This window comes from Lepisma saccharinum, chromosome 3 (genome assembly GCF_977018435.1).
Source record: "Lepisma saccharinum chromosome 3, izLepSacc3.1, whole genome shotgun sequence".
Classification (NCBI taxonomy): Eukaryota; Metazoa; Arthropoda; class Insecta; order Zygentoma; family Lepismatidae; genus Lepisma; species Lepisma saccharinum.
This window is the reverse complement of record NC_139231.1, coordinates 58,694,606-58,708,966: the sequence shown is the minus strand read 5'-3', so window position 1 is coordinate 58,708,966 and position 14,361 is coordinate 58,694,606. Positions and strand designations below refer to the sequence as shown.

At 37.3% G+C, this 14,361-nt stretch overlaps 1 protein-coding gene across 1 annotated transcript in view; it reads left to right on the top strand.

Moving 5' to 3' along the window:
- LOC145985801 (uncharacterized) overlaps positions 1 to 14,091 on the top strand; it is a 65,013-nt gene extending 50,922 nt beyond the window's left edge. The window contains exons 6-8 of the mRNA XM_083119887.1: positions 2,461 to 2,658; positions 6,955 to 7,103; positions 12,343 to 14,091. Of these exons, the coding sequence (XP_082976013.1) occupies positions 2,461 to 2,658; positions 6,955 to 7,103; positions 12,343 to 13,984 (1,989 nt within the window). The 3' untranslated portion in view covers positions 13,985 to 14,091. The remainder of the gene's footprint in view (positions 1 to 2,460; positions 2,659 to 6,954; positions 7,104 to 12,342) is intronic.
- The last annotated feature ends 270 nt before the right edge of the window (positions 14,092 to 14,361 follow it).

Genomic DNA, 14,361 nt, shown 5'->3' with positions numbered 1-14,361 from the left:
TAGACAGTAAAGAGTACCTGTGATAGAAAGAGCTAGTGTGATAACTAGGGCTCGGAAGTTGAGGAAAAATCCTTTTTTTCCCTAGTGTCCGAAGATGAGGCCCAACATAATATATGTTCATTTTGGGTCATTGTAGGCCAGAAAAATGTGAGTTTTATTTGTACTTTTTTTGCCTTTTTCGACGTTTTTTGGCTTATTGGTCCTTTTTTAGCCTTTTTTTTGTAGGTCTTAACAGCTTTTTTTTTTTTTTTTTTTTTTTTTTGCAACTTCACCTTCTTTCAACTATGTTTTAACAGCCCATTCTCAATTCGAATCATCATCAGTTTCACCTCTTAAACATCCTTTCTGTAGTAAATAAATAAATAAATATAATTGAACCATGCCTGAAACGAGAGAAAAACATTTTTGACTGAAAGAAGATGCATTTCATTCATATAGTTTTTTCGCACTGTGTTCCATACCACCAGAATATTGTATTTTTTTTATTCATTAAATATGTAATTAAAACTGAAGTTATTAATTAATTCGGATCACATTTATACGTCCTTTTTTCAGTTTTTAGTTCCTTTTTTATATATTTTAAGGTCTTTTTATAGGTCTTCAACTTCCGAGCCCTAGTGATAACTTATGAAAATTGGCAAGAATTAACATCATAATATACCACTGGATATAATAAGTACGTATATCATGTAACATTCTTTGCCATAATATGAGGAACTTAATGTGTGTTGGCACTTAATCTTATCAGATAGTAAACTATACCACATGCAATCTATGTAGACATTCTCTAATCTTTTACTACTTGCAGCCAAATCAATGAGTGTTAATGATGAGAGCATAAATTTTATTCAGTACAAAACTATGGAAGCTTATAGGTTGAATATGAATAGAATCAGATCATATTTATAATACTTTGAACAGAAATTCATGAAATGGTAACCTTTCACATGTGATGTCACGAAATTGTAAACATTTACCTTACAATAGACATTTGGTATCATAATTTTGACATGTGTACCTATTTGTTAAATATTTAAGTACAGGAAGAATACAAATTAATCAAATTTCATAATTATCATCGTATCGGTTAGCATAATTTGTGTTTTGTAGTCGTAAGGTCCATGCAGTGAGCTTTGACATAGGCAATGGCCTTGGTGTTTAACGCAGAGAAATATTATGCACCCTCCTCCCCCTCCTTTTTCCAGTTGAAAGATCGACCCTGACATTTGGCAAGTCATGCAATGACTATGTAAAAATGTCATGCTATGCCACTGATAAAATATTTTTTTTTAAAAAAATGTTCACTATCAGAGAACCTATAGTCTTCTGTAAGCTCATCAAGGTGCTTTTTAAATTTTGGATACTCGGTTTCAGGAATCTGTGGAGCAAGCAAACAAGCCCTCTTACAAATAGTGAGTCAAGAGGCCTCGACCAATGAATACATGAGAGGGAATGGGATTGCATCACGACCATCTACTAGCCATTTGAAGCAGCGTTTCTCCACAGACTTCTAAGGTCATCCAACCTTTCTTTGCTTAATGCCAATGTGGATAAAACCTTTTTTTTTTTAGATCTGTATCTGTCCCCTGTAGAGATGAGATGACAGATTTAACTCTGTGAAAACACAAACTCAAAGCACTCCATTGCCTCTGCAAGATGACTTGCCTCAATAATTACATTACTGATTTTTCTTCATACTTAAGCCTGAGAGTATGGACTGGTACCTTGATGCCACTCTAGTGGAATAACAAGATTTAAATCTTGTGCTGGACAGTGAATATAAATTGCATTTTTTTTGTACATCTTGTATCGTTTCTGCAAGGGCCCCTTGCCCCCCCCCCCCCTTGCCCCTCTGCACTGCGAGGTTTTTGCTGCTGTTTATAGATCTGACACTGGTGTGTCTATTTATACTTTTGGAATTCAAATCTTTGGAGGTGCTCCAAATATCATTACATATGGGCGATTTGCTCAAAACTAAGAAACATTTTCCTGGTGAAGACTCTGATCTTTTCATGTCGTCTTGTATCACTTTCTATCCCAATTGTATTTTCTGAACTACTCTCTGTTCACTGTAAGAATGAAGTAAATTAAAACAAACACACATGGCTTCTGAAAAATCATATTGGTGGTTCCAGTGACTTATACCAGTTTACCAGGTAGTGATTTGAAAAATTGATACTTACACCTGTATGCCAGTAAGTGACGGTATATTCAGGTCTACTAGCAGCAGATGATTTTCAAGTAACGAACCTACCTTCTATATCATGAAATAACATGAAAAGTGATGTTTGGAACATCTTAAAGAATTTCGCAATCTTGACAGAACGAAACTTTCCAGTACCTGTATTTATTATGTAGACATGTGTCCAATTTGTTGCAGTGATTGCAAAATTGTAATAACAAAACATATTTTAATCAGCAAACATGTGAAATGAGTAAAAATAATATGTATATTTACAGGAAAATACTGCTAATCCTCCAGATACTGTTTCAAGTGGCCCTGTGTTTGAGGAGCAGGAGATTGATGCATCTTCACTCGTTTTGTCTCCAGTCTCAGTTGCCATAGAAGAGGTCAGAAGTAAGACAGCTAAAACATACAAGCCACAAGAGTTCAATTTTGACAAATATAGGCAAAGGAGACGTGAAAGGGAATTAAGAGTAAGTTGATTCATGGCAATAGGCTATTTTGTGTCTTTATGTATGTGTTACTTGTATTTCATTACAATCATATACTTGCTACATTTTCTGACTAATAGTGCAATAGTTCTTTACAATTACCATGTAGTGTTAATTGCACATTATCTATTGCCTTTCTATCTATATATTCTAGCCTCCCTGCTGACATAGTAGTCGCACTGTGCACAGCTTTTTTACTTTTCCACATAGATTTTGCCAACAGTGAGGCACTTACTTGTCCCTGTATTTATTTGGAGAAGCCGTTCACATAAAACTCAGTCCCCTGCTTAGGAGAAAGGTACTAATGATACATTCAATGCCCACATCAGTATTACTGGTGTGAAAGAGTCCAGATAGATCCATTTTAAAGCTGAGAACAAGAGAGATACCTTTGGGTGCAAAATCAGAGCTGTAAAGGGGGTGGTTCATATGCTCCTAAGTGAACCCTTCTGGAAGGGTGCCTTTGTTGCCAATGTATGAGGACTTGCATAACACCAGAAGTGTGCACGTGTGGCCTTTTTGTCGAATGGGGCTTTGTCATATCACTTTGTCTATTTCCCACATCTGTAACGCACTGTTCACTATACTGACTCAAACTTTTATGGAGTGGACACACTCAACATGCTCTTTCTCCTACTTCAGTGCATGCATGCCATAGGCTTTGGAGACCACATGGTGTCAGTGAGACAGATGGATATCCTTTAACTGCAGACTACAATTTCCACATGTGTACACTACTTGTACACTACTTTCGAAAAATATCACTATGGGGCATTCCATTTGAAAGTGCGTCTGAACCTCAATTTTTAAAATCAAATGCAATGCTGTAACTTTATCCTATCTTGTAAGTGAACAATCTAAATTTGTCATTTGCATAAAAATTCAAGTATTATACATAATTAAGTTAGAAGGTATTTTGCACATTGTTAATTTATTTTAGCTTTGATTTACTTGTGTTTTGTATTGTGTCCCACCCGGGACACCAAAAGACAATTAATTTCTCCTTTAACTGTTACATTTATCCCTCAACTCCATTACAGAGGTTGATCAGGTTATATCCAACTCATATGTAAAGTGTATTTACCCTATGAAAAGCCATGCTGCCACCACCGGTTGTGTTCTATGGGACCACCAGCATTATGGACTATACAATTTCCTCTGTAACAAACTATGTTGGAACACATGCATAGGAATTCCATCCCATTCCTCCTTACAGGCTTTCCATAGACCAGTGAGCATGGGGGGGGGGGGGGGGGAACGTTGTAGATGTTGTTTTAACAGTCCAAATGCACATAAATTCATGAGACTGGCATCAGGGCTTTTGACAGGAATGTCATGAAAGGGAATAACATGGATTCCTGTTTTCCGCTCCATGCCCTGATCTAGTGGTGTGGCTGGATGCTTTGTCCATGTAGATCTGCACCTGGCTCTTGTTGGCTTCGTACAAACAAGGCATGTCTGACCGATAGATTGAGACCATAATGGATTTGTGGAAGTAGGCAGCAATCACTTTTATGTTTTTCTCCACCTTACATATCTCTAACTTTCTCTTGTAACCGTATCCGGCAACAATCATGATTCCCTGTGGGAAACTTTCTTTCGGTAAAAGTCGGTACATCTCTTGCCAGAGATGTCACGGTACGTAATTGCCCTAATGTTACCATTATGTGCGAGATAAATGTAGGCCTCATCCAATGTGACAACTGTCTTCCATTTTGACCCTGCCAAGTGCCTTTCATACAGTTTGCGGCAGTTGGTCTTGCATTCTGCAATGTGGCACAGCAGGAGGTTGTGAACCCGGCCCTTATGTACGCACTGCAGGCCAAGACTGCGACAAATGATGTCACTGACAGTGGACTGCGCCACATTGAACCATGTCACTTTGGGGTGGTGGATTCTCCAAAAAATGTCAACTTCGAATTAAACGACTTCGAGTTATCCAAACTTTTCAAGATGGTGCCTGTTTTACAGGTGTAAATAAAGTAGAGTATAAATTACCCCCACAACGGATGTTTTATACTTGGTGGTAGCTCAGAAAATAAGCTTTATATGTACTATATCATAATATTGTACGTTTTAGAGAAAGTGTAAAATATGTTACACAAAATGAGAACACTGAGCTTACACGGACACAAAGATTCCAAGGAGACGGTTAACACCAATTATCCTGCCTAGTTATATAACCGGTTATGCACGGAATGCATGTTGTGGCAAAAATTCTTTTAAAAATCTGTATTTTCTTTTAATTGTGCAAAGTCGTTGCTCTTCCATGAAATTCTTACAATTTTAGTTCATAAGAAACCCGTTTGCACGGAGACCTATGGAAAGAAAAACAATCTCGTTTATTGCAAGAAGTGAAACTTGGAAGAATCAAGAGAGCAAGAGACGGGAGATAATCTGACAGAATGAACATTGGATTTTATGTGCTTAAAATGGTTACCGGAAGTTGTCGGCTACCAGACCAAAAGTTGCTCGCTCACGGGAAATTGCTGAATCTTGAGCTCAGAGCTAGACAGATGGGTGAGACTTCCAGGCGCCATGCATCTTATATTTTGGAACATTCCTGCGATCTTATCTCGCATTTCTCATCTAGCACTGGTGAATATTTCCAAGATGGCGCATTCAGCGGGGAAAGAGCTTAACCTGCCATGCACATTGACAAACAATGTCAATGTCCAGCGGGCATTTCGGGTTGCTTTCCTCGAGTTGTCAGCAGCTCTTAGGACAAGGAAACATGTCAAGGTCCAGTTAAAATAACGTCCAAGCTCTCGCCACATTCGATCTTCTCTTGTCGGCTTAGACAGGTGTCTGCTTCGAATTAAGCGAGACCAGTTTTGCAGAAGGGTCTTGTAAACAACTTCGTATTAAAAATTATCCATATTTCGATTTATCCGTACTGAAATACATTATAAATCCTATCTTATCAGCTGGGGAATGGGAAGAACTTCGGATTAAAGGGTACTTCGTATTAACCAATATCGTATTAACGAGGTTTTCCTGTATTTGGTTGTATGAAAAATGTGCCTGGAAGAGAGCCATGATGTATCCTTCCCAATAACGGTTAATTTTTGGTGGCATTCACTAACATGAACACGACTCTCCGGCAACTGCAAACTCAGACACAACACTGGTTTGAAGGCTGGTTTCAAGGTTCTGGCGCAAGTACACACGTGGCAGCAGCATTGCCAAATCGATCGGATATAGCCCAGTCAGCCTTCTGTAGAATATTGAAAGGTCAATTACGTTGTGTCTTTCTCTTAAATAATTTATTTTTCATCACCTGACAATTCACAAAAAATAAAATAAATTCCCTATTAAGTAAAGAGGCAGTGTTTCGTCTGTACCACCCACGACACAAGTGTGTTCACTTATAGTTGTTACTCTGGGAAAGTATTTTGAGGGTAGTTACGTTTAATCAACAGGGTAAAGTTTCATGTTCCATTGCACAGAAACTGTAAGAAAAATGTTGCTTGACTATCAGTAGAATAGTTACTTTAATATCAAAAATGTAGTTTGCATGTCCTATCTGTTACAGTGGAATGCTCGCTATGCAAAACTTATTTGTGGAATCACTTTCGTAAAAGAGTTGTTATAGCCAGGGCTATGAAGGCTGCTGCTTTGATTTTTGTGTAGTATTATGTTGTTTCCTTGTAATGGATAGTAGTGTTTGAAATTGTTAATCACAAGTTTCAAAATGCAACTACACAGTTCTGATCCTTATAAAGTTGATGGAAAATTGGCATGTTATCTTGAGCAGGGAAGTTAAAGGTCCAGGAACCCATAAATTCTAATGGGTTTTATTGGTTACTGCAACAGTCCCAGAACCTTTAAAATAAAAATTAGGTCCAATTTGCATATTTTTTCATTTCAATACAGAACTTGGACCCTATTTAAACTGATCAGAAAAAAAGGTTTCTGAACCATATTTAAATTGATCTGGAAAAAAAGGTTCCTGGATTGAAATACTTTACTGATAGAAAGTTTCTTTACATTCCAGTACCCATTTATGCTTGCTGATTTTCTCTCCTGGACCGGAATTGAATTTATTTAAAATTCCTACACCTTTAACAACCTGGTGTTGAATTTTAAATGCAGGAGCAAGGACTCATTGATATCTGATTATAGTACAGGATGTAAGCAGAAAATTCTGTAGATCAATATGGTATAGTTACTATATGATACATTAAAAAAAAAAAAAATAGTTTTTTTTACCCGTGATGAGTTCTGTACCAGAGTTCCTGGAATTAGTAATTGAGTGTGCTCCATTTTTCATTCCAGACACTGAAGAAGAAACCAAAGAAATACAAGATAGTTTTGGCTAAAGTGTCAAAGACACCAAGAAATTTACAACGTGAAATGTGTATGGAGCAATCTGTACAGGACCTTATGAATGAAACAGACCCATTGAGGTTTGGGAATAACAATGGGTATGTATGCATATTATAACTTTTTAAGGTCATGTGTAGGGCTCGGAAGTTGATGACTTTAAAAAAATCTAAAAAATAACCTACATAATGACCTTGATTTTTTTTTAAATTCAGTAAATTTCGTGTTTTTGAAAAAAATGACCTAAAAATAATTTTTGCTCTTGGTTTTTTTCCCATAAAGTACAAGCGAGTAATTAAATAATTCAATAAAACATATAGTTTGGTGGTTTAATCTACTGAAGCAAAGGGGAAAAAAAATTCAGTATAAATGTAGTTTTCTTCATTTTTACTTCAAGGTTACATAAAATATACCACAAGGATTTTCTGAATGTAATTCACCTGCTTTCAGAATTGGCCGTGTACATTACAGTAATCTGATAATACAGGTGTTTCGCCTGCATCAGATTATAACTTTTTTTACTGTTGTACCTAAATTTTGCTTTAAAACCACAGATTAAAGGAACCAGCAAAGGAACCTCAAAATATGCTTCACCCAAGTTTTTATATTTTCTGAAGGAAAAATAAATTTACCACAATTAATTATTTAATCCATTGCCAAAGATTTCAGTTAAAAATAAAAATGTGCTTTTTTTATTGACCTATTTTCGATTAACACCATGCTTACTAAAGAGACAATGGTAGGAAATATAAATATGTAAGTTATGGTAGCAATAGGATCTAAATTCACGAAACAGAAGCAAGACGATACCTCAAAAATTATTTTTAAAAAATGCAACAAACATATCAAAAAGTACTAAAAAATTACCAAGAAGCCTAAAATGCAAAATAGAAGCAATGTTTTGAATGAGGCTACTGCCAGCTTTAGCATTGTCTTGAAGACCCAGAGAAAAAATATAGTTTTTCATTAACTGCCATCGTGTTGTGGTTAATTTTGGTTTAGTTTGAGTTGGTGTTTTAAGTCCACTTTGTGCACACTAAGGCTAATCGGGACTGGACCTACAGTTTAAAGTGGTATCCGAACCACTATGTGCCTCCACCGGGTATCGAACCCGGGACCCCTTGATTACAAGGCAACGATGCTACCACTGTGCCATCGGGGAGGCCTGTAGTGATTAGTGTATGCATGGCTAAATTGGTGCTGTCTGTTTAAATAATGTTTAAATGCCACTACATGCTAACATGTACATACAAGTAATGGTCTCTTTTGGCATGTACCTTTATTTTTTTCTGGCTTCCACTACATCCTGTTGCTTCATTATCAGCTTTAAGAAGATTGGATTTGAAACATGATAAACGTTTAAAAACCTGAAGCCATATATAGTTAAAAACAAGAACAGTCGGTAACGCGTCTGACTACCATGCTAAAGGGTCCCGGGTTTTATCCCTGGCCGGTTCAAATCTGGGAACTTTTCAAACGTTGGAAGCGGCCCCGGCACCCACCTAGCGTCGAATAACATGGGTACCTGGGGGAAACCCTGGGGAGTAAAGGCGGTCAGGGGCATGATGCTAATCACATCACCCACACTCACGATCGGATCAAGAAAGTGTGGGGTGTTACCCCCACACCCCTTCATAGTGTGGTGCTAAGCACAGGGGATCACTTTACCTTTTTTTTTTTTACCAGTTCCACTGTCATGATATCTGCTCTTCAGTATCTTGCTAATAATCTCCAATTAATTTGGCTACCAAGCTAGCAAGTGATTTAAGATGGCAGAACTTCGTAGTAGGTACAGGGTGTCTAAAAAAATCATGCAACTGAGACTTTGAACACATGTAACTTTTGTACCAAAAGGGATAGACATATGAACCTTGCACTGGGTATAGACTTTGTATTTGAATGTTTTTTAAACATTAAAGGAAATGGTTCTCTATGTGAATGTTCAGTAAAGAGGGGGGGGGGGGGTACTAAGGTGTAAAAAAAGTTTTTGTTTGAAATAAAGAAAACATGTATAAAAGATAGCTATGGAGTAGCTTGCAATAATTTTTTAAGTGTATCAATGGTCTCTGTGGGTTTTTATCAAATTGGTAAAAAACAATAAATTTTTATGCATTTTGTGCATTACAAAATGGTTTATGGGGTTAATTATGACCTACAAGGTGTGCAGGCAACATTGGTCGTGTCAGGACAGTACCAGGTGCGCTTGATATCTGGCTATGTTATTCAATCAATGCCTTAATGAAATAAAAGATTTGAAATTTTTTTTTTACAAAAAGGTAGGTAGGTCATTTTTATGCATAAGAACTGCATAATTGCCAAAAGTTGGTGACCTAATGAATTAAGATGGGCATTAATATAAATATCAGTCTCATTTTGTGACATGCTACTGCTAATTACAAACACTGTTGACAACCAACTTAGTGTGTGCAGTTTATTGAGCTTCAGTGTTCATGAGGGGTGTAAGGGGAGACCTTTGCAGAAGGCTCCCAAAAGTCCAGCTCTCTTCCATGTAGTACACCCCAGTAACTGCAATGTTGCAGGCCAACAAGGCTCTGGCATATGGATCTACGGCCAGTATAATCCTCTATAGGGTTGTGTGCTGTATGCTTTGTATTTATGTTTGTGCTGATTGTCCTTTCATCCATTTCATCTTATCACCATTCATCCTCATCATTGCGATTAGCCAAAAGTGGCAGAAAAGCTACATAACATAATCTTAATTCAACCAATCAATTCAATGTTTATTTCTCAGGGTTCCCACTGACCTGTAAGTACTGCAAAAGTCAAGAAATTTTGTAAAAGCATTCAGAATCCTGCAGCTTGTACGGGTGACACTTAACCATCTTTAACACCCTGCAAATGGAACTCTGGCTGACACCACATTGCACAGACATTCGACTTGTGCTGCGCTGTGGAGACTTGGCAAACGATGCTAGCACTGCCGTAACTGTTCCTTCGTCAGTGATAGTTCTGGGTCTACCAGATCATGGCCTGTACTGCTCTCTTTGAACCTGGTCAGCAATTGGGACACTGTAACGTGAAACACTGGGTTTCATTGAGCGTTCCGTTTGTTGAAATCACGAGCTACAGCACGGGCACTCCCCCCCCCCATCCCCCACAGCTTGATGATCTGGATTCGTTCAACCTTGGTCAATGGCATGGTTCAGCACCTGCAAATAATACGTAATTATCACTTTCTATGCCCATAACTTCCTTATCATTAAAGTTTTCATAAATCTGACTTCACGACTGAATTCATGGTGAAATTCTAGCCCAAAACCATACCCCACATGCCCCCCTTCCCATTTAAAGAAATAAAGTTGGGTCCAAGATTGCGGTCACCAAGATGGCGGACGTTATCATGACATGCATAGGATGACCAGACACACATTCAAAAAAGAGGACAGAGCATGACGAAAAAGGAGGACAAAGTCATAAAAAAGAGGACACCCCAAAAAATGGCTATACATTTGCCATTACTCATAATTTAATCAATATAGAAATATGATTTCAATGCCACGAACATTTCTAGCACTCTTTCAACAGCAGGGGAAAGTAGCAACCACCTTACACTTTTCCCCATATTTGTTTCTTCCATCCTTTAAAACTGGATATTTTCTTTCACTTTGTTATTTCATGAAAGTAAATATTACTTAATAATCAAAATTCTCACTACGCATTTCTGTATCACGTATGTATAACTCGAAAAGGAACTGGCCGACCTCTGTATTGGAGTGGTTTGCAACCGTGCCACAATGCCAGAGGCCTCGGTTTCGAATTCCGGCCTGGGCATGTGTGTCCTTCACCAAAATCATCATATCATCACTCATACTCAACTTCGCGATTAGCCAAAAGTGGCAAAAAAGCAAAGTAAAATAAACCGAAATCAATCAACCGAAGAGGAACTGTACAGACTACGTGCATTCCAGCAGTCTCAGCACTTAATACTGACTGGGGTGCGGAAATTTGCCTATTTACATTTTTTATTCCTTTGTACTAAACCATAGACTTTCATGTTTAAACTTTAAACTTCGTTTCATGGAGTTTCTATTCCGAAAACACATTTTTATAGTGCCTAAAATTCCTATTTTGATGGTTAGTGCCTATTTTGCTTAATCGTGCCAAAAAATTGATATTCTGCAATTTTTCCATACTTCAGCTTTTTCTTACGTGCATTTGGCTTTCTCTATATTGAAAGATGTAAGGCTTTGTTGATGTTGTACTGACTGAAATCTGGAATTCGCCAGATTTGATGGTCTCAATTGGAACATTGTTTTAAATATGTTTTTGTTACAATGGTGCAAATTGTTTATTCATCATTTGTTCAAATCCGCACAGTCGTTAGCACAAGCTCTTTTTGTGACAATTATTTTAACAGATGATTCCCCGCAAATGTGAATTTCAATCAAAAGAGTATTATAGTATGTTAATCGCTAGTGCACTTTTATGTATAAACTGAAGTGCTAATACAGTATAACTGTCCATTGTAAGAAGAATATTTAAATAAGTTCACATCCATTGCCTATTTTAATGTCTTTTTTTAATTTTATGGTGCCTTTTAAGTGCCTATTTTCATCATTTTGGTGCCTATTTGACTGCCTATTTCAGAGGTTTTTAGTGCCTTAAATACGCATCCCACTAATAACTCAGTCGGGAAAGTGATCGTATTGAGCTCCCAGATGCTAGGTGAGCATTGCTCGAATATTTAACGTGCTTCAAATGAAGCATTCTGTATGCAGCACAGTTGCTATGGTCAATGCTATCCTCTTTCCAAAAAAGGAGGACATTTACCAATTTCTAAAATATCTGCCCGGATGCCGGACCGACACCTAAAAAGGAGGACATGTCCGGATAAAAAAGGACGTCTGGTCACCCTAGACATGCACCAAAAAGTTTCCTCTCTAGGCCTAACATATTACTACCATGACCAATTGCTGCAATCTACACTCTCTTTCATTTTATAAGAGGTGGTCAGGGACTTTTGACTCACCCTGTATATTACAGAATAATACAATTAATGCTGCTTTAGTTTTTTTTTTTTTTTTTTTTTTGCTTTTGCTGGAAACATATTTCAATTTTTTATCCCAAACTGTTCTTATTTGGTAAATGTTCTATTTTAATTTAATTTCAAAAGATTTGAATAAAGTTAATTAATTTGATTAACATGCAAAGTTGAAGGCATGACATTTATTTATTAGTATTTTAAGTCATTCTAGTCTAGAGAGTTATTTAAAAGTGAGGGAATTTGTTTTTGCAAATTGAGTGGGGACCCTGTTTCTTGAATCTGTTACGAAATATGAGTGCCTTCAAAATTTGTAATCCATATTTTCTCTCCCCCAGGCTAGATGGCCATCCTCTGCTAACTGGTCATGAGAGTGACACCATAAACAAAGTTTGTAATGAGGAGTTTGTGCAAGGAAATGGTGATTTCCCAATGGTTACACTGGATCCCTCCCACATTTCTCCATCTATGGTGTCCGAGCAAAGTGGTTATGTTGACACCTACGTGTGTTTGTTTTGCAAGAAGATATTTGTGGATAAAGACAAGTTATTGGAGCATGAATCTAGTCATCATTCACGAACAGACCAAAGTGAAGGAGTTTCTGCAAAGGAAAATGGAGCTGTGGAATCCATTTCAAAAATGGATTTGCTCTCGGATCTCCCTGATATTAAGGTGGAAACATTCACGGAAGTTGCTGTAGAAGTTACTGCTTCGAATATGGATGATTTAGATGCTTTGGAGTTTGAAGGTACCATTCCTAAAGAGTTTAAGGACATTGAAAGCACTGTGAGAAAACAGATCGTTAACTCAATTAAAAAAATGGATGCATCCGATACATTCTTACAATCCGTCACTTGCCAATACCGTCTTATGGATAAGATTGCTCCGACACCACATTTTTGTTATAAATGTGGAGTATTATGCAATTCAGAAGAGGAACTGAAATTACATAGTCATAAGAGAAGTTTCCCAAATCTAGATCCTGTGGAAAAGAAAAGGCATGACTTTTGGTGTACAAAGTGCAATAGACGGTTTTTCAATGAAAGAAGACTTGAGGGTCATCTAGCTAGTCATGATGGTTTCAGATGCACTGTTTGTGATAAGAAGTTTGAGTCATATGCTAGGTTGTGTTACCACAAGATATCACACAGTTCCACAAAACCATATCTTTGTGATCTGTGTGGGAAAGGTTTCAAGTATCGCCACACCTTCAACTTACACATGTCTGTTCACGCTGATGGCTATGTTAAGGAGAAAGTAATGTGTGAAGTTTGTGGAATGTCCTTTGAGAATGGAAGGTCTCTCTGGGGACATAGAAGACTTCATGCTGAGAAAAAACGTTTTGCATGTGAGGTGTGCGGTAGAACTTTCGCCAGCAAAATCATGGTTAATTACCATTTAGCGATTCACTCAGATGCCTATCCCTTCAGTTGTGATATTTGCGGAAGAAACTTTAAGAGGGAGTTGGACATGGTTCTTCACCAGAAAAGAGTCCATAAGGAAACCACCTACACTTGCAGGACTTGCAAAGTGACCTATACCAGACGCAAGTTGTGCAAATGTAAAAACTTGATGTGTGAATGTGAAGTGTGCGGAAAAAAGTTACCAAAACATTCAATGTATATTCACAGGAAAAGACACAGTAAATCTTTGATGTGTGATGTATGTGGAAAGGCATTTGGTCTTAAGAAATCGTACATTGCTCACTACAGGGTCCACACAGGGGAGCGCCCTTTTGAGTGCAACATTTGTGGCAAACGGTACACCACAAAGTACAACAGGGATGTGCATCGCAAACTGCATTTATCTGACCGGCAATACTTGTGTTCCACATGTGGAAAAAGTTTTTCTACAAGTAGCAATCTGAATCGGCATAGATATGAACATTCAGGTGAACTCTATACGTGCCACCATTGTGAAAAGAAATTTACAAGAAAACATGTATTCAACAAACATGTCCACTGTGTGCATTCTGTGTAAAAAGAAAAAAAATAGTTCCTGAAGGTAAAAATATCCTAGTCTTTTGTGCACTATTTGTTGCTAGGCATTTTTGCAATATCTGTAAAGTAACAATAAAAAACAATGTTAGAAACACTGCAAGGCAAATTTTTGCATTAAATTTCTTACTGATACCTACTGTGACTGATACTTGGACATTGTGTATGTGATAATCAAAATATTAAAATTACAACAATTAACTTTCGTGCAAAACAAATGAAAAGTATGCATTTTTGCATAATGGTACATTTTATGTTACTTGAAATCAAAAGGAATGTCTAGCATTTTGCATACTTGGTGAGGTGTCGTCTTGAAAGGTATTTTCTATGGCTGAGCCAATACTGAAAAATGTGGATTGG